Consider the following 20,397-nt stretch of genomic DNA (forward strand, 5'->3'; position numbering starts at 1 on the left):
AGGGGTCCTTCTTGGGTCTCCTGGGGGCAGGTGCACTGGCTGCCCACCCATCCAGCTCTGGTAATAAAAGGCCCATGAAGTCATTTGTGCAAGCTCATCTGGGGTGCAGCTTAGAGAGGCGAGGGGGCCACCAAAGTGCCTTCTGCAAGGGAGCTCATTAGAAATGAGCCCCACACCAGACCTGCTGAATCCGGGTCTGCACGTGAACAAGCTCCCCGGGTGATTCCCATGCAAATCACAGTTGGAAACTGGATGCTTTAGAGCATGAGCTTGGCTTGAGTCCCATCCTTGCTTACTAGCTGTGTGACCCTGGACAAGTTACCTCACCTCTCTGAACCTCAGCTCTCTCATCTACAAAATGGGTTTGGGGAAAATTTCTTTACCCGAGAGTGTTAATAATTCGCATGAAAGCCAATGAGATGTGTACAAGGCACTGAGCCCAGTGCGTGGGACTCAGACTGTGCTCGCCAATCAGTGGCTGCTGCTACTACAGCTAATGTGTCTGGAGATCCAAAGACGTGGCTTAAGTTCTCGCTCTGAGTTGACTTGAGACAAGTTGCTTTCCTTTGCTGGGCCTCATTTTTCCCGTCTGTTCAATGGGTCTGTTGACCCCTGCCCCACCTTCCTCACAAGAAGTTTGCTTAAAGGAAAAGTGAGGAGGGGCTGGGCCTTATCCCCAAAAGCCCGTCTTGGAAATGGGTGTGTGTGGGGGAGACATGTCCCTGGGTGCCCGCATCTTCAACCCTCACTGCCCCCTCCTCTGCTGCCCCTGGTGTTCCTGCAAGATGCAGTAGTGAGGCTGGCCTCAGGAGCCAGGCTGCAGCCAGCGCCACACCGGGCTCTCCCTTGTCCCTTCTCTGCTCAGCGGCTTTGGAATTGAGCCCCCTGCCCCACTCAGGGCAGCGTGGCCAGTAAAGATGATTCAGCTCGGGACCTGTGTTCTGGGCCTTGGCCTCCCTTGAGGGGAGCCCCAGATGCCCCATGCTGCTGGGCGAGGTGAGGGCAGCCTTGAACTTCTCCCCACCTGGGATTCCTGTTCCCCACACTGGGCCTGGGGCTGGACTCAGTTTTCCTATTTGTACAACGAGGGTGTTCAGTGAGATGATCCCACCTGGGTTAGATCCTTAGATTCTCTTGCTGCCCCTCCTTAGCTTCCTCTGTGTTCCTCATCCCTGCCAGGACCCCTGTCCCAGCCCCACTGCCCACTGGGTTCTGAACTCTGCAGCCCACAGAAGATCTAGGCCTGGCCGCCACCACTGGGGGCTGGTAAAGACCGAAGGGAACGGGGCATGGGGGGTGAGTGGCGAGTCTGTCCTCTGGGAGCCCTGGCCAGGGCCGTCGTGTCTCCTGTGGGAAAGAAGAGGAATTTTCCTCTGTGTGTGCAAACAGTATCCGTTTTCTCTTGCTTCCAAAAGCTGGTGACGTAACCCACTCTTCAGCCATCCCTCCCCTCTGGCCTATTTTTAGCTGGCCCCGACAGCATCCTAAAAGGCTTCCAGACCTGCCTGCTCTGAGGCCATGTAGGGAGGCAGCCGTAGGGTGAAGAAAGAGAGAAACTCCTGGTCTGTCTGTCCCAGGATGGGGGGTGGAGAAGGACCTGTCCCTCTGGGGAAGGAGGGGCATCTGGGTGGGAAGTGGGTTAGGGCTCTGATGGGTCCTGGGTCTACAGGAAGCCTGGCAGGGTTACAAGCACTCAATCTGGAGTCTCCAGCCTGGGTTTGAGTCCTGGCCCCACTTGTCCTCACCCTGACCTTGGGTACCTGACTCTGCCTTGCTTGCTTCACCTGTAACGTGGGGATCATGGTGGCACCTAGGCTAGAGGATTGTTTTGAGGATTGAATTACATCACGTAGAATGGTGCCTGGTACAAAGTAAGCACTCAGTTAAGGTGGGCTGGTATTGTTGTGGTAACTAATTATTATCATCCCATCCTGCCTCCGGTTAATGCTGGAGGTATACTCAGAGCCCCCATGTGCCTTCTCCCCTTTGTCCTTTCCTGTTCAACTTCAGCCCACGTATACACAAACAAGATGACATATGTAACGCCCCTGGAATAGAGCCTGGCACTTAATAAGCATTAAATAAGTGAGAGTTATATTTATTTTTTGTTTTAATGTAATAAAACAGACCTGGGTTTGAAGTCCAGCCCCACCCCCTAACTAGCTGTGTGTCTTTGGGGAAGGTGTTTAACCTCTCTGAGCCTCAGTTTCCTCATCTGTAAGATAGGGATGATAGCAGCTAGGTAGGAGATGTCTTTGTTGGTTAGGGTAGGTGGTAGGACAAATTGACTCCGAGATTGCGATGGTTGGCACGATGAAATTTGTTTCTTGTGGTTGCAAAGGAGAGCCTGAAAGTGGTGCTGGCTGCAGCCTTGCTCCTGAGAGCAGCTTCAGTACCATGTCTTACAGGAACGGAAAGAGCAGTAGCATTTGTACAGTGCTTCACAGTTTGTGTGGGGGGCTGGCGGTCCCTCCTGCCGTCATCTCCCGGTGGTGCTGTGCTCATGCCTGGAGCCTGGCACCCGTCACCACCACCTGGTATCATGGGTCACCTGGCTGTCCCACACATCTAGCTCCCTAGACTGGGAGTTCCCGAGGGGCAGGCAAGGATGGAGTCGCTGCTGCACCTTCCTTGCCCAGCCCGGGGACGGGCCCAGGGTGGGTGCTGGCATTGTGTCTGAGGCTGGACTGGCCTGGGGAGGCCACCCTCTGACCACCTGTCCCTCTTGACTCTTGCAGATGGGAGGAGGAGCTCGCCAAGCGCATGAACCTACAGACCATGGTGGACACGCTGCAGGAGGTGAGAGGTCCTGACCAGCAGAGGCTCGCGGGAGAACCACGTGGCCAAGGGGCAAAGCCGGGGGCAGTTCCCAGCACAGCCTCTGTACTCTGCTACCTCCTGCTGCCTCAGTCTCTCCTCGATGGAGCCGGAGGCCTCTCCCGCCTCCCTTCCTTCGGGGCTGGGAAGGCACCAGCACAAGAGTTGCAGAAAAGCTTGGGCACAGGAATCCTGGTGCTGCCCCCGGCATGCAGGAACAGACTCGGGGCTGAGTGCCCTGCACAGGGCGGGTGGCCACATCATCAGGTGGGCTCCCAGCCCTGGCAGGTGCTCAGCAGCGGGCATGAGGACATTCTTTTGCTCTTCTGGCTCGGTGGCTCTGTGTTCTGGGCCCTGCTTCTCACTCGCCTGCTGTGTACGCCGGGCAACAAACTTTACCTTCTCGGCCTCTGTTTTCCTATCAGCCAAATGGGCACAAGAATGGCAAGTCCATGAGAAGGCATGGAAAGCTCTTTTAAAAAAAGAGCTTTAAAAGCAATTTTAAAAAATTGTCTTCTGATATTTAAAGTATTGATCCTCTAAATAAATAAATAATTAATTAATAACACCCCCCCCCCAAAAAAAAGAAAGAAAGAAGAAAGAAAGAAAATAAACACTGATCTTCTAAGGAAGTTAGAGACAGATTAAAATAATGTCAATATGCAGAAGGAAAAGGATGAACGTCCCCCCACTCCGCTTTCTTTTATAAGAAAAGTACTTTTTGCTTTACACACATAACATGCTCATGGTCAAATACCTGGAAAATTCAGAAAAACACAGAGAAGAAAATAAAACTCTCCTCCAGTTCTCCCCCCTCCACTGTTGATAAATTGGTGTGTGACCTTCTGGTCTTTTCTGTGCAGACACACACAAGCCCGAGGTGGGGATATTCGGTTAGGCTGGCACATGTGACATTGCCATTCTGGAGATCGAAGATGGTCAGAGATTTTGGCAGTTTCACGTGAATTGACCTACTACTGGGATCCCTTTTACATCCACTTTTTCTCTTGATGTCTGCCATGGATTTTTCCATACAATAAATAATCCTTGGAGAAGTGTTTTAGGCTGAGCGATGCCCTGTGCTGAGCGAGGGCTGAGTGGGGACCCAGGCTGGGACGAGGTCTTTGGCACCCCTTCCTTCCCTGGCACAAAGGCACCCGGCTTGGTTGGATGTCAGGTGTCCGGGGCTCTGGACCCAGGTGTCCATTCCCCTCCCCTCCAACAGGGAGACCAGCCCCCCTAAAACCTCCCCCATCTCCATCCCCCGTAGGCAGCGCAAGAGGCAGAAGCCATCCAGGAGGAGATGAACGAGAAGATTGAGCGTCTCAAGGCCGAGCTGGTGGTGTTTAAGGGGCTCATGAGTGACGTAAGTGCCACCGACCGCCACCCCCAGGCATCATGACTTCCGCCCACAGCCATCATGCAAAACGCTTCATTCACTCCAAGGCCCCGGAGCTCGGCTTCTAGTTAGAATCCTGGCTGGCTGCGTTTGACCCGTGAGGATGGCGGATGCATCGGAGACCAGGCCCCCCTCCCTGCCCCCTCCCCACTTCCGCTTCCCTTGGTCTGAGTAGAGATGCATTAATCCGCTGCTTTAACCCATCCCGCCCTCCCTGGGGCTCTTCTGATGGTCTGTGTGCGTTTGCTCCATCTCCTGCCAGCTCACCACGGTGAGGGCGGGTGGTGGCCATGGGCCTCTGTGTCTGGGCACAGTGGCGGCCAATGGCAGGTTGAAGGAGACCCCGGGTCTGATCTGCGCCGGCCTGAGAGGCTCCCCGGGCCAGCGGCCTTCAGCAGGGTTTGCTTTGTAAAGTCGGGACAGGCCAGTGTGCGCATCCTTGGGACGATCGGAGTCCCTCTGAGTAACCGTGGGCAGGGGCAGCTGATGGCAGCAAGGGCCTCCTTCCTACTGGGGACCTGGTTTCCTGCCACCTTCAAGCAGCGGGTAGTATGTAGAGAGAGTCTCCACAAAGGAGAAGGAGCCCAGTACGGGTGACTCAGCCTGGAGCAGTTCTGGTCCTGAGAGGCGTGGAGCTGGGGTGGCTGGAAGAGGCCATGTGGCTTCCCCTCACCGGGGTCCAGGGGACCCCCCATCCTAGGCAGCCCCAACCATCAGCCGTGGGAGGAATCTCTGTGTGGGGGACAGGGGGAGCAGGCCCGGTGGGAAAGCAGGGGGGTCTTTCAGCAGTGGGACTTGTCTTTCTTTTTTCTCTGCTCTGACAAAATAAACACTGACGCTGTATCTGCTGAGAGGATGCCCTCCAGCCCTTAGGGTGACCGGCAAACACACTGTCCACTCGGCGCCGAAGCCCTAGGCTCCCACAGTCCCTCCGCCCCCTGCCCTGAACCCGAGCAGCTGGCCCGACCCTTCAAGTCCAGAAAAGGCTCAAGGACCCCCGTGGACTGCGGGGCCTCCCGCCCGACACCTGGGGGTCTCCCCACCCCTCTACCCAGTCGGAGCCTGGGAGTGCCTCCCCTCCCCCATGCTTGCTCCATCCCGCGCTCACGTAACCCCCTGCTGTCCTCCCTGCAGCCCATGACAGACCTGGACACAAAGATCCAAGAAAAGGCCATGAAGGTGGACATGGACATCTGCCGCCGAATCGATATCACGGCCAAGCTGTGCGATGTCGCACAGCAGCGGAACTCGGAAGACGTGTCCAAGATCTTCCAGGTGACTAGGGCTGCCCTGCTCACCAGCTGCCACTCCCAGCCGCCCACCGCCCTCCACCCCTGCCTGGCCACCCAACCCCCGTTTTCCTCGCACCCTGCCCACGCCCCTTCCCCCTACGAGGTAGCGTTTGCCCAACCCTCTGGCCTCCCCAGGAGAACGTAGAATCAGGGACGCATAGACTCATAGGCACGTCTGACTCCACCATCAAGGCTGACCGCTTCATCCAGTGGCTGAGGACACCGCTCACCCGGGCGGGGCGGTGGGTGTGACAGGCTCCAGGAAGGACATGGCAGAGCTGGGAGTAGGACTCAGGTCTCTGGACCCTCCAGGGCTCAGTCCATCCATCCACCCTGGGTCCACTGCCCTGCTTCCTGCCTCTTCCTCTGGGAGCCGGAGCTGGGTACAAATGCCATGGTCGGGGAGCCCTGGCCAGGCTTTGGGAGCGCTTGGTGAGCTGGCCTGAGCCCTGGTCCACGAGCCTCAGAATTCAGAAGAGGGGCTGTTGACTCTTTTTCAGTCCCACATCGAGACTCACTCCACCCCCCCTCCCCCCATCCAACCAGCAAGCGTGTGTGTCCCAAGCGAAGGCGGTGGGTTAGCACTGGCAAATGTCCTCCAGGGAGGGCCTGGGGGCTGGTCCAGCTGCCCAAAGGGCGTGCGTCATTCTCTGAAGGCTGCTTCTTGAGTTTTGGGTTGTGGTTTGGCTTTTGCTTGAGCCCAGGGCAGTATGGCGTGTTGTCGCTTTAAGTATGTGACTTTGGATGGAGTGGGGTGAGGTCTGGGCTTCCCTGGGGCCCATTGTCCACCTCGTGCCTTCTTGCTGCCCCTTTGCGGGGAAGCAAGGGACCATCTCAGCCTTCATCTGGTTTGTCGTGTCTTGTCTGCTTGGAGTGGAGGAAGCTTGTTGAACCTGGGGCTGCCTGCCTGTCAACTTTGCATGGGAGCAGGAGGGCTCTGGGAAGCGTGGAGCCGTCTGCGCCTCTGTAAGGGGTTCTCCGTCTCTCTGGCTGCCTCTGAGACATACCAGGCGACTCAGTGCCCCAGTCTGGCCCGCTCTTCTCCCCACATGATGGGGCTGCCTCTCTGGTGAAGGGGTGAGCTGAGCCAGCCCAACCACCAGGCGTCCCAGGGCAGGGAAGGGTCCAGGCCATCTGTTCCTCCATCCTGCATGTCTCCCCACCTCATGCTTCCTGCTAACGCCGCCTGCTTCTTAGAGGACCCGGCATCTTTCCAAGCAGTGGCTGCCCCAGCCATGCTCCATCCATCCTGTGGGACGCCGGCTCCCTTCCCCGTCCACTCCGCCCTCCATCCCAGCAGAGCCTCCCAGTGACCTTGATCTTTTCCTTTCCGGGTCAGGTGGTCCCTAAAAAGAAAGAGCGTAAGGTGGCTTCGGACGATGACATCTCTGAGCAGGACGGGGAGGTGAACCGGTTCTCAGATGACGAGGTCGGCTCCATGAACATCACAGACGAGATGAAACGCATGTTTAACCAGCTGTGAGTATCCCTGCTGCCTGGGGGCTCCTCTCCGTTTCCCCAGGTTGGGCAGGGCTGGGGTGGCAAACTGGTGACCTGGGCCGGAAGTAGCCTGCAGATGTCTTGTTTGGCCAGCACGGTGCTCTGAAAGAATTTGGATTCGGAGTTTCACATTTTCAGAAAGGGTCAAATTGGTAATGGTGGTCATATTTGTGGGCAATTCTATTTTTTTTAATTGAGATAATATAACTGACGTGTAACATTCTGTTAGTTTCAGATATGCAACATCATGTTTTGGTATTTGTATATGTTGTAAACTGCTCACCACAATAAGTCTAGTTAACATCCATCACCATACAAAGTTACAATTTTTTTTTCCCTTGGGCTGAGCTGCTGCCCAGGTTAGTGGCAGAGTTGGGCTGAATATGGTCCGTGGTGGGCTGGAGCTGGCTCGCACCAGCTTGTGAAAGCTGATTGTACGCATGTCTGCCCACTCCAGGTTTAGCGATGGCACATCAGTAGCTTAATATTTGCCACGATGGGAAATTGTCAGGTGCTACCAGTCTGGGCAGCCCTCTCCCACCCCTGCGGACAGCCGATTTACTAGAACCTGGCTGGGTACAGTCATCTGGGGCAGGGATGCGTTGTAGCCTTGGTGTACCCAGTGCTATACTTGCAATCCTGATCCATCTTTGGCTCTAATCCGTAGAGTATCCCGGTGTGGGCTTGGGGAGGGTAGGGGTGCAGCTGTGGGCATTGGCTGACTCATCTAAGGGCCTTGAGTCAGAGAGCAGGCTGGGACCGGGTCTCTGGAGTCCACCTTTCTCCCTGCCCCACTGGCCTGCTCTTGCCTGCTCTCTCCCCTGAGCCCTGAGGACTCAGCTTTTGCCCAGGACTGGAGTCCTCCCTCTCCACCCCTACCTCCCCCACCCCTTGCGTCTGAGTCTCAGGGCCCAGCACACTTTCTGGCCTGATGTCCGTTCTCTGGAGTCCTGAGTTTCCAGCAGCAGGGCTGGCTGGATTCGAGTGCTTGCCTCTGGTGAGCCATCACCGACCTTCCAGGCCCCTCCAGGAGGGCACCTCCTATTAGCAGGTGCTCCTGCCATCATACTCATTTCAAAAGCTAGGGGCACAGGCCTCTCCTAATGCTTCCTACAGTGCTCGGGACTGGCCTAACATGGTAGAGTCCCAAGATCACTCTGCCCAGCCCCTTCATTGCACAGGTGAGGCTCAGAGAGGGCTGGGCAAGTTGGGACAGAGCCGGGCCCCTGACTACCGGTCCAGCACTGTCTTCGTGCTCAGAAGAGATTTCCCTCTTCTGTTTCCTTGCCACACCATCCCCACCCTGGTGACTTGTCAGGAAGACGGGAATCGGACCTGGGTGGGATGGGTTTGCCCAGCACTTACCTCTACTTGCTGTTCCCTTGAAACAGCATTGAGATGGGGCTGTGTTTGGGACTTTGCTGTTTTGAGGGTGACAAGGAGATTCCTAGACTCTCGATTCATCTTTCACCATCTCCCCCCACACCCAGTTCTCATAGTCTCATCTTTCGTTGATGAGAGGGGCTTTGGAAGAGAACCCTTGGTCGGGTCTAGGTTTTCTGAACGTTGCTGTGGGCATTTCTGAGTGTAGGGCAGGGTTGTATGCCCCAGAGACCCAGGCTGGGTTCATTTGGTTGAATTAAAGGGCTTCTTTGAAGAAATTGTTGTCCCTGGTTTTCATAAAGTCACCAGGAATCCATAGGCTGCCCAGGAAGTGGGGTGAGCTAAAAAGCTGTGCTCCCAGGTGTATGAAAGGGCTTTCTTTCCAATGCTGCTAAAATGGGCACCTGAGCGTTGACAGGTCTGAACTGGGTTCAGTATCCAATTAGGTTGATCTGGTTGTAAAGTTGCCTAGTTCAAAAAAAAAACGGCCAACCTCTGATCACCCCTCCACCCTTGTAGTTCTAGCCAAGGCCACTCAGACGGCACCAGGGCAGGGCCCTGGCCCCCTCCCGCTGACATCTCCGCGGGCTACGGGCTGAGACCCAAGCCAGAGCCCCCACCGCCCCGGGCCATCTCCTCTGAACTCCTTGAATAATGCACCCGTGTCAGGGCTGTTTTGTTTTGATCAAAATCAGTTGCTTGGGCTTCAGGCCGAGAAGGGGAGAAATTTGCTACTTTCTCTGCACAGTGGCCAACCCTCCTGCTCAGCCCTGCCCTCCAGATCTGGGGGGAGGGGCGCGCCCTTTCTCTTGTGCAGGCAGCTTCCTATCCTTTCTAGTTCCCCATTACTCAGCTGGGGTTTCCTTCTTGTCCCAGCCGCTGGGAAGGAAGTGAGGTCAGCAGTCTAGTATGTGAGGTGGTGATGGGTCGACGACGCTTGACCCAGGGGCTCGCCCCGGAACTGTCTTGCTGGGGGGGTGGGGTGGGGGATGGGCAGCACCTCACCCTGCAGCCCTGCCCCAGCTCTGGTCCCTGGGTGCAGGGAGCCACCTGCAGGCTCCCGCAGGAACCGCTTCTTGGTGGGGAACCTGGCTCCCGGGGGTGCTCTTGGGCTCTGCCCGGTGGCTCCAGCCTGGTCCACTGTCAGCAGGTTGGGAGCAGTGTCCTGTAGGATCCAGAAAGTAGTTGAAGGAGTGAGCGTGGGCAGTGGGGAGAGCCCTGGGATGGGAATCAGGACATGGGACCCACATCTTCCTCTGCAGCTGATTCACTGGGTCAAGCAGTTTAACTCCTGCAGGCCTCAGCCTTCCCATCTGAATAATGGGCATATTGGGCTGAATGATTTTTACAGTCCCCTCCAGTTGGGGTAACCAGTACACCTCCAGAACCCCTTCAGTCCCAGGCACACCTGTATGGTCCATCACCCTACTTCCAGTTCTAGTGAATAGGGAAGCCCAGAAATCACTCAGGCTTTGCATTCAAATCTGATTTCCAGCATGTATTATTCTAGAAGTCCACCTAATCCCTCTGAGCCTCAATTTCCTTACCTGTAAAATGGGACTAACAATCATGCTCACCTCACAGGATTGTTGTGAGGATGGAATGAATTGCATTTTAATACATGCATGGTGGCCTGTCCCGTGCCCAGCACATAATAGGTGCTTGGTGATGTTTTGATGGGCAGGAAAAAGCCATAGGAAACAGAAAGATCTGGCTTTCAGCCCTAGTTTCTTTCTTTTTTTTTTTTTTTTAATTTTTATTGGAGTATAGTTGATTTACAATGTTGTGTTAGTTTCAGGTACACAGCGAAGTGAATCTGTTATACATATACATATATCCACTCTTTTAGATTCTTTTCCCATATAGGCCATTACGAAGTATTGAGTAGAGTTCCCTGTGCTATACAGTAGGTTCTTATTAATTATCTATTTTATATATAGTAGTGTGTATATGTTAATCCCAATCTTCCAATTTATCTCTCCTTCCCTTACCCCCTGGTAACCATAGTTTGTTTTCTACATCTGTGACTCTATTTCTGTTTTGTAGATAAGTCCATTTGTACCCTTTTTTTTAGATTCCACATATAAGCGATATCATAGGATATTTGTCTTTCTCTGACTTACTTCACTCAGTATGACAATCTCTAGGTCCATCCATGTTGCTACAAATGGCATTATTTTGTTCTTTTTTATCAGCCCTAGTTTCTGGTACAGCCTAGCTTAGTGTGGCTTTGGACAAGTGAATTATTCTTTCTGAGCTGCAGTTTCCTCATCTGTAAAATGGGAATAATAATAATACCCACCTTTCCAAGTTGCAGAAAAGGTTATATGAATCACCTCAGGCATAGCAGGGGCTCCAGGAATGAGTTATTAAATGAAAGGAAAACAGTCACAAGATTGGACTCGGGAGGAAAATATCTTTAGTCTCCATTAATGAAAGCCTGGCATCTTTAGGAATATACATTTTAAATTGTATAAATAATATGTAAATAAACTCTGCATTTGAAAAGAGTTAAACTCCAAGGAGAAGGCATGTGTCCCCTTTGGCCACCACCCCTGCCTTTTTGGATGGCCACCTGGCAGGAGCCCAATCATCAGGGCAGTGTCCCTTGCTCTCCCCTGTCCAGGCCCCTGGAGCCTGGCTCTGTTCACTCATGCCCTCCTGTGTCCCCCCCAACAGGCGGGAGACCTTTGATTTCGACGATGACTGTGACAGCCTGACGTGGGAGGAGAATGAAGACACACTTCTGCTCTGGGAGGACTTCACCAACTGCAATCCGAGCATTGACCTGCAGGGCGAGGTGAGCCGGGCATGGCTTCTTAGAGGCTGGGAGGTAGGCGCCGGGAGCACCTCCTTTCCACGATCCCGCATCCCCCACTCTTTCCCCGCAGCCCTCACCACCCAGCTAAGTTGTCCCCTCTGTTCTGTTTCCCCAGCAAGAGGAAAACCTGGGCAACTTGATCCATGAGACTGAATCCTTCTTCAAGACGAGAGACAAGGAGTACCAGGAGACCATAGGCCAGATCGAGGTGAGGCGTTAGCTTGTTCACATCACCCGGTTGTGACCCTCGAGACTCACGGTGATTAGGTGCCCGTGTGGACAGGGGCTGGGAGAGCGAGGCAGACACAGGATCGGAAGTCAGGAGATCTGCTGATTCCCTGCCTAGTGCTGGGCAAGTCACACCCCTCTTAGGGCCTCAGTTTCCTAATCTGTGAAATGGGGTTGGTGATCCATGTTTGCCCCAGAGAGGTTTTTTTTTAAAGTTACTGACTGAGATGATGATCTCAAAATAATGAGAACTGACATTTGAGTGACATCAAGTGACACTGGGCACTCAGCCCTTTAAAAATACACCCTCCATGGTATCCGCATACCCTATGTATGTACCTAGAGGGACCTGGGTGCCTCCACGCTATGCAGTAGGTACTGTGTGCCCCATTTTACAGAGGAGGAGATGAGGTTAAAAGAGGCCAAGTGACTTGCCCAAGGCCCCCCAGCCAGGAACCAGCCTGTAAGCCCAGTTCTCCCAGCTCTGGAGCCTGTGTGCTGTGCCACATCTATCAGTGAGAGTCACTGCTGTTGTCACGCTGGAGAAAGAGAAGGCCAGCTCCTTTCCTGGGGGATGTATCACTTGGTAGAGGAGAAGGGTCAGAAACACGAGAGACTTCAGGACTTTTCTAATCCAATCCACATAAAGGACTGCGGGGATGCCGGACAGGGTGGAGTTGCTAGGGCTGCCCCAGTGGTTGCTAAGCAACCATTCACCTTCCAGCAGAAGTGGTTCTAGGGGCCCTGCACCAGTATGTAGAGAGCAGAGAGCAGAGGGAGGGCCCTGAGGGCGTGGTGTCCTGGGGTGGCCCCGATGCTGCCACCGCCACTGAGGACGGGAGGTTGCTGAGTGGTCTGCCATGAGGGAGGATGCCTTGGCCTCCCCTTTATGCCATGTTGGTTCCTCTCAGCTGGAGCTGGCCACGGCCAAGAGCGACATGAACCGACACTTGCATGAGTACATGGAGATGTGCAGCATGAAGCGGGGCCTGGACGTGCAGATGGAGACCTGCCGCCGGCTCATCAAAGGCTCCGCAGACAGGTACCCGGCCTTGTCCTCCCTGGCAATGCAGTGGTGGCATCCTTGGGGTGGGTGGCGGGATTTGTGGGGCTGCAACTTATAGCCTGGTGGTTTCACCTGCCCAGGCCATTGGTCCATCCGTCCATCCACCTGTCTGTGCATCCGATGACTATTAGCCTCCTACTGTGTGCTAATGCCTTAACACATCTAATCTCACGTGACCGCTCACAACAACCCTGTCCCCATTGATTCAACAGCTACTGTTGAAGGCTTGCTCTGTGCAAAGCCATGGGGATACAGTGATGAGCAGAACATTCGCAGCCCCGGCCCTCCTGGAGCCCACGCCCCACTTCCTGCTGAGCTGGTGGGTGGAGGAGGTGGCCGGGGCTCACCTGTGTCCTTAGGAAGCCATTTTCCTTCCTTTCCCGTCTTCCAACGCAAGGCCATATGGGACTGTCCCCGGGAGACTGACATGCATCAGGCCTCTTTTATTTGCTGGGGGACACCAGAACCACGACAGAGCCCCTGCCCTCAAGGAACACTCAGCCTTTCGGGGAAGACAGATATGCTAATAATAAAATGAGATAATACACATAAAATGCTTGGCATGAAGCACAGATATATTCATTATAATTGTTTCTCTTATCATGACGATATTCTTGCAGGCTGTTGTTTGGGCTGTAAGAGAGGGAGAGGCAGGGGGAAGTTGCGTGTGTGTGGCCCTGGGCTTATTAGCATGTCACCTTTAGCTCATTGATTCCCAGAAGCCACTGTTGTTTTTTCCATTGTTTGGATGGAGGAGCGGGCCCGTAGGCAGGGAAAATAGGTTGCGCCAGGCCCCCCAGCTCAGCAGTGATAAAGTGAGAATTCAAAACCAGTGCTATTAACCACTGTCCTGTGTGGCCTCCCTTTGGGCTCTGAGTTAATTGTCCAGACGTGTGTCAGGTGATGGGAGTGTAAAAACTGAGCTTGACCCGTGGTTTCTGCTCCCAAGGAGCTCTCAGCACCAAGCAATTAGAGAGGCGGGTGCAGGGCCTCCCAATAGGTCTCCATAGCCACGTTCAACGCCTGGGCTTTGAAGATTCTAAGGCACGTGGTGCAAGGGCGGGCCTCGGGGCAGGATCCCCCTCTGAGGCTAGGTTTTCCAGGAATGGCTGCTCCGTCTTTCCAGCTCTTTGAATCCCTTCAGAGGTCCTCAGGCTGCCCTCTGATGTCCCCCATTCTCTTGTGCCTTCCAGGAATTCACCGTCCCCTAGCTCCATGGCCAGCAGCGACTCAGGAAGTACAGACGAGATCCAGGATGAGTTTGAGCGGGAGGCGGATGTGGAGCCCATGGTCAGCTGATGACTGATGTCCCCCAGCCCGTGCCTGGTGGTCTTGGTGATGGGGCCTCTGCCCGCCTCTCCCCACGGGGCCAGGAAGTGGGGCTCCAGCCCTCGCCACGCAGACTTCCTATGCCCTCCCTTCTCTGGAGGCCCCAACGGACCGCTGCTTCCTTCCTTCCTTCCGCCCACCACCAACCAGTGCCCCTTCTCCATCCACCCACCCAAGGAATGGTGCTGTCAATTTCTATTGTTCTCCACATTACAAATGCAGACTTCTGTCCGGACGATGCAGTGTTAACTGTGCCTTTTCCCTTAAGCTGAGCCACTTTGAGCTCCAAAGAATTATTCCTAGCAGGTGTTTTTATACAAAACTCTAAGGTGAGGGTGCGGGGTGGGGGGGGGGCCCTGGCGTGGTACAATGCCGTTTTCTACCCTCCCACCTGCTCCTCTGATTGGCCATAAGCTCTGCCCTCCCTCCTCTGCTGGAGTTGGACTTGGGATGGCCCACCTCCCCCCAGGAAGGAGCTGTTTGCCTTTGCGAGCTTTCCAGGCCTGGGTGGGGGAATTCCTGAGGGTTTTTCACTTACTGAAAGAGAGAAAAGATGGAAGGAGGGAGGGAAGACAAATTTTTCTTTTCTTTCTGGATCGAGTGGCAAAGCAGAGGGCCAAGGCACTGTGGGGGAAGGCGGAACCTCACTGTGTTTAAACTACTATGCAAAAAACAAAACAAAAAAAAAAGCAGCTTGCCTTATACCATTGTGGAAAGTAGGCCCTCTCCTAGATCCCTGGTTTTCCCCTGGAGCTGGGAGGGAGGCAGAAGCTAGGGCGATCTCTCTCGCAACCTCTGAGGGTGAGCACTGACTTGGGAGGGAGTTTGGTCAAGGTCGTTAGCGAGGCCTGGGCCCCGTAAGGCCCTCGGCCACCTGACTGCTTGCTTTCTTGGGACCTCTGTGGGTTGGGGTTGGGGAGCGGGTCTTTTATTGCCCTGATGACTTGATGTTTTTCCCAGCCAACAGTAAGGGGTTATAGATCTGTAATTTCTCTGTGAGAAAGTCTGGAGGGGGCCAGGCCTGGTATCTACCCCCTCCACCTCGGAGCTGGGTCGGTACCGCCCGCCGCCATCTTGGTTCTCCACTGTGCCGCGGTGGCCCACTCTTTGGCCACTGGCAGGCATTGGGAAGGGAAGGGGAGGGAGCCAGCGGGGGCTGCTGGCAGAGAGGAGGTGGTGAGAGTAGGAGCTCGAGTAAGAACCGTCCTTGTTCTGCTCATGGACATAAGCTCACCTTTTTCCATAATTCCCTGATTGAGCAGTTGGGGAGTTCAGCTGAGCCATATCTCCCCAGACTTGAGAGGGCCTGAGTCAAAGGGCACTGTGTGGCGGCCACCCCCAGATCTCAGCTTGGAGCCAGCAGAGCCAGCTTTGCTCGTTTTTTAAATTTCTTTTTGGACCCACTACTGTGGGTGTGATTGCTGATTTTTGTTTTGGTTGGCCCAGGAGCTCCCCCTGGAGGTCAGAGGAGCAAAATGTGCCCAAGGCCCAGAGCTCCTTGCTACCCACTGCTTGTGTCTGCAGGCAGAGGGGGAAATCTGGCCTTGTGTAGATCAGGCCCCCTGTCTTTCCTCCCAGGGTACCAGTGATCTGTAAGGACCTCCTCTCTCTTCCGTTTTCCCCCACCTGTTTTGCAGTCTTAAAATCATTGTACATAATATTCATATTATATAAATATATATATATATATATATATATGGAGAGAGAGGAGATTGTTAGTGATTGTGTGTAATTTTATTTATCAGAACTTGGTGGCCTTTATTGTGAGTTTTTTCCTTTTTTGTTGTTGTTGTTGTGGAGGAACCTCCTGCTGTTTCCCTGTGAAAGTCTGGCTGAAAGTCTTCCATTCCCAGAATCTCTTATTAGCCAAATAGTCCCTTGTTGGGTACGTGGAGGGACGAGGTTTTGGAGGAGAGATCACCCCTTCTCCTCCTCCTCACTGACCCTTGTTCTCAAGGTTACAGGGTTCAAACATATCAGATTATTATTGTCGTTATTGTTATTGTTGTTTTAGTTTTAGTTTTATTTTAACCAAAGGTTATCAGAGCCAGTTGGGCTTGGACCTCAGCTGCTGAAAAGATTTTCCGTTTCTGGGAGGCCGGGAAACTGGCCGCCTCTCTGGCCTCCTCTGCCCAGGGTGAGGGAGGCATTGAATGCCGTGGACAGGTAGGCAGAGTGGAGGCCTGCCCCAGGTTTTTCCTCAAGGTGGTGGGAGGGTGACAGACCTATCTTTAGAGTTAAGACAGTTAGGCAACAATGTAAGTATTTGGGGGTAACTAAGGTTACCATGGTGACTGCTGTCCAATGGTATTATTTTTGCTTTCCCCCTTGGATACATAGAATATTTGTCTCTGGGGACTAGCGTACTCTGAATTTATCTGGGGAGTATGGAAATGGCAGGAGCCAGAGTCAGATGCTGGCCAGAAAGATCCGTCTTGCTGGTTTTCAATAGCTGTTCTTGCTGGGGAGCAAGGACTTGGGGCTGTTGGATGGGGGGACAGCAAGAGTGTTAGTGACCTGCCTTCAGGGTGCGGTCCTGGTTTTGGCCTGGCTGCCTCCCTCCCCACCAAGTTCTTTTTTGAGTTAGTTGCCAGTGGGCCCCGCTTGTACCCTTGCCATGGGCCCACAGCTTGCCGAGAAAGACCCCAACGCTCGCTGGGGCAGCACCAGGTCCAGTTGGGATGAACTGGTCCATCCTTTGTAAAGATGTAAATACTGAATTTTGGTTTTCTATTTCTCAGCCCAGTGTCATATTGACATTGGTATTTTAGAATTGGTCTCAGATGGGCTCTCCTGTGCTGCCCTCTCTCACTCTCCTATTTTGGGGGGTTTTATAAAAAGAGAGGATTGGGGAGGGACAGGGAGAATAGCTTCCTTTGGGCTCCCTGTTTGTGGAACACACACACACACACACACACACACACACACTTCTCTGAGACTCTGAACAGGGAAAAAAATGATTGGCAAGTAAACACATTTTGTTTTCTTGTGGCAGTATGTCTAGAGGTCTCTGACAGGCCTGTCCATCATGGACTTAGCTCTATGGATGTAGCTCAGATGACCTTTGGAGAATCAAACCACTTTGGCTTGGGATGGGGGAGAGGGTGTGGGGCAGGGGATCATGTAAGGTGTAACTTAAGCTAAATGTAATCTATTTATAAAGCAAGAGACTCTCATCTATTTTTATGAAAGGAAAGTTTTTTTTTTTAAATCTAGGGTAGGCAGTTATGGTAGCCCAGCATTTTTCTGTGGACAGATGCATGTTGCTGCTGGATTTAATATAATCAGTACCCCTCACCTGTCTCCGCATCCTCACCACCTACTCATCCACACCCACGAGCGGCTTCAGCAGAGTGTAGGTCACCCCTCACCTCATTTCCTTGTCCCTTGATCCCCCAGCTCCTTGGTCCTTTGAAGTCCAGGGGGCTGGGCACTTGTGGGCGTGGGTGGGCAGTGGGGAATTCAGAACGGAGGTGGGTGGTGGGAGGGAAAGGGGGCACTAGGTAGGGGACAAGCTCTGCTTCAGAGGGTGGGCTCCGATTAGTTGCTCAAACTCTGGTCTGCCAAGATCCATTGCCAAGTCAGCTGTGTTTGGAGAGAGCTGAGAAGCAGTAGGGTGTGGGTGGCAATGGGCTGTTGGTTCATGGAGCCCACAGCTTCCTTGGGGCCTGGGCCTCAGTGGGTCCAAGGTTGTCAGGCAGCTGGAGCAGGAGTGCAAATGCCATGAGATGCCTACAGCCCAGCCCTGGCTGTGCCAACCCCAGGCCAAGGCCTGGGATGTAGTCCTTGCTGTGCTCTTCCAGGGACCTGGATGAGGAACTAGGGTGCTGGGAGCTTCCTGGGTCCTCCACCTTGAGACACTAAGCTCTGGTTCTAGAAGGGCACTCTCCTAGAGTGAGGAGTCTGGAAGCAGCCAGGTGGGTGTCGGTAAAGGCAGATTCTCCCTGGAAGGGAATTTTCCATGAGTGGAAGATTTCCAGGCTCAGGGTGGGCTGCGTGTTAGTCTCAGGCTAAATCCCTCACCATTCCCTCTGCCAAGCCCTCAAAGAGATAAGGCAAAGGCAACCCCACCCACAGACCCCTTCGTGGACATTTTAGCATCTACCTGATTTTTAGCCCCATCCAGGGAGACTTTCTATCCTGAAGTCCCATCCCACCCCACTGTTGCTGTTTGTCTGCCAGCTGGGTCTAGTGTCAAGGGGAAGGGGGGGTTTATATTCATTGAAAGACTACTGATCCTACCGGAAACCAACCTGTTTACTGTACTGTTGTAAATATCATGCCCTTTATATCCTGTATATTGGCTTCTTTTAAATAAAGTGAAATGTCTTAGAATTGATGGTGCCTTGTTTTTTTTTAAATTAAGGATAAAAAAATTAAGGATAAAGAGGTGATGGGGAGGGGCAAGAGGACGGTGGGCCACATAACCACTAAAACAATTAGCTGATTAGTGATCAAATAGGGAAATTTCACATCACCTGTTATATTTGCATCTCACAATAAAATCTTTGGAAGTAGTTAAAGCAGGAATTATTATACATATTTTACAGAAGGGGAAGAGAGCCAGAGAGATCACAGAGTGAATAACTGGCATAGCCTGGTTTGAAGTTGAGGTCCTGTTAATCACATCGACCCCATTTCATAAACCTCCTCACAGTGCCCTTGAAAGGCTACCTCCTAGGCTCTGGATTTGACACTGTCCAATATTCTAGTTTCTTTCTGTTAATGGCTGAATTCAGGGAGACATTGACCTGTGTGAACTGGGCCCATGACTAGGGTTTTCTTCAAGGATGAAGAAAAACAGCCACTACCAATTCCAATTAACTTTTTACCATCTCTAAGACTTGTGCTTAATGTACAAATGGCTCTCCGAATCTGCAAGTTTCTCATCCTTGGATAGGGAAGGCTGACTGTACTGTGCCATCTTATGTAAGTGACTTGAGCATCGTGGATTTGGTATCTGCAGGGGCTGCTGGAACCAATGCCCCACCAAGACTGGGGGACGACTGTAGTTTCCTTTCCCACTCCCCACTCTGTTTAAATTCTCCAAAGTGCCTTAAAGAGTGTGCCCTCCTGGAGAAAGGAGTAGCATGAAATAATGAGGGCGTTCTAAGGTGGGTATTATTACCCCCACTTTACAGACTTGGAAACTGAAGCCCAGGAAAAATTACGTATTTCGCCCTTGTCATAGGGAGAAACCATGATCAGCAACTGAACTCTGACTCCTAAGCAAGTTCTTGGTACACGCTGCTGGAGGAAATATAAACAGATATATTAGAAGAGAGCGTTAGAAAAGCTGTAACAGTACTTTAGGAATCGAATGGGTCCCTAAGATTCCATCCTCTGGAAGACTTCAGAATCTGAGTTTTAAATAACGTTCACGTGTTCATCATGCAGAAAACTTCCCCGAAAATTCAAATTTTGGTGCGGGGCACAAAAATAAAGCACAGGAGCAACTGGTTCCGCGTCCACAGGCTTTGAAGGAAAGCCTGAGCATAGACTGGCTCCGGTTTTATCTTTTATTGATCGTAATTTGCAAAGAAGCAGGCTGATTTATCTAAGCGCTAGGCCTCAGGAAGCTGGGTGGCCCCGCGCCAGGCCGGGAGGTGGAGGGCGGCTGAGTCCCAACCAGGAGGCTAGAGCCAGGGGCAGCAGGCTCATTCCAGGGGCTGCAGCCCCCGAGTTGAGGTAGGGGGCTGGCCGCTATGCGGCCCTGCACGGCCGAATATTCTGGCAGCCACTGGCCAAGGACAGCAAGAGTGGTAGCGCTGGGACTCCAGCTGCACCTGACTAGCAGACCCACTGTCCTTCCGTGCCGCCTCACACGTGTCCCATTCCCGCTCTCTTATTGGCTGCTTCAGCCCCTCTATCCCGGCCTAAGAAGGCGGCTACATGACCGCCCCTCTGATTGGTCCAGGAGCTTCCATGTATCATTCTGATTGGTCGATGGAGCTCACTCCCTTTTGCCCTCGGCCCCCTTTGGAGGGCGACTGGGTCATACCATAAAGAGAGGAGGGGGAAGTGTGTACATTTCAAGGCTTCTCTTTTGGGCAATTTTGCCCTATGTCACATAACATCCTTTATCATGCCCTCAAAAGGGAATTATCTTATTAGCAGAAGGTAAATACAGAGGCGTTTCGGTTGAGCCTGGCTTGGAGGACGGCTGGGGTGACATGTTCCCCCCGCCAGCCGAGGTGGTGCGCTCAGGGCGGGGCAGCGCAGTAGAGCCGCTCCGGGGGCGAACGGTCCAGCGAACAGCAGTGCCGAAAGCTCAAGATGCTGCTGCCGCCCCTCGCGCTCCGCGGCGCCCTGCTGGCTCGCCCGTGGAGGGCTGCCGGGTGAGTGAGCACCGGGCCTGGGGAGGCCCCTTGCAGCGCCTGCTGGCCCGGGGTCCCGGGAGTCACTGGGCGCTCCCTCGCCCCCGAGCCGGACTCCCTCCCTGCCATACCCTCGCCGGGTTTCCCAGGGTCTCCGCTCCGCCGGGGGTCACGTCCTCTGATGCCGTTCGACCCCCACGCAGGCCTTCCTCCCATTGCTATCCCCCCGTCTTCCAAAGGTCTTC

The 20,397-nt window shown here is 53.5% G+C and overlaps 2 protein-coding genes across 2 annotated transcripts in view; both read left to right on the forward strand.

Moving 5' to 3' along the window:
• IFFO2 (intermediate filament family orphan 2) overlaps positions 1 to 18,170 on the forward strand; it is a 51,533-nt gene extending 33,363 nt beyond the window's left edge. Inside the window, exons 2-9 of the mRNA XM_082402949.1 lie at positions 2,739 to 2,799; positions 4,088 to 4,183; positions 5,351 to 5,491; positions 6,848 to 6,987; positions 11,071 to 11,191; positions 11,328 to 11,420; positions 12,352 to 12,482; positions 13,700 to 18,170. Of these exons, the coding sequence (XP_082259075.1) occupies positions 2,739 to 2,799; positions 4,088 to 4,183; positions 5,351 to 5,491; positions 6,848 to 6,987; positions 11,071 to 11,191; positions 11,328 to 11,420; positions 12,352 to 12,482; positions 13,700 to 13,805 (889 nt within the window). The 3' untranslated portion in view covers positions 13,806 to 18,170. The remainder of the gene's footprint in view (positions 1 to 2,738; positions 2,800 to 4,087; positions 4,184 to 5,350; positions 5,492 to 6,847; positions 6,988 to 11,070; positions 11,192 to 11,327; positions 11,421 to 12,351; positions 12,483 to 13,699) is intronic.
• A 1,845-nt stretch (positions 18,171 to 20,015) lies between these two features.
• The window catches only part of ALDH4A1 (aldehyde dehydrogenase 4 family member A1), a 31,442-nt gene continuing 31,060 nt past the window's right edge, over positions 20,016 to 20,397 (forward strand). Inside the window, exon 1 of the mRNA XM_082402944.1 lies at positions 20,016 to 20,173. Within this exon, the coding sequence (XP_082259070.1) occupies positions 20,112 to 20,173 (62 nt within the window). The 5' untranslated portion in view covers positions 20,016 to 20,111. The remainder of the gene's footprint in view (positions 20,174 to 20,397) is intronic.

Source organism: Balaenoptera borealis, assembly GCF_965194805.1.
Source record: "Balaenoptera borealis genome assembly, chromosome: 1".
NCBI lineage: Eukaryota > Metazoa > Chordata > Mammalia > Artiodactyla > Balaenopteridae > Balaenoptera > Balaenoptera borealis.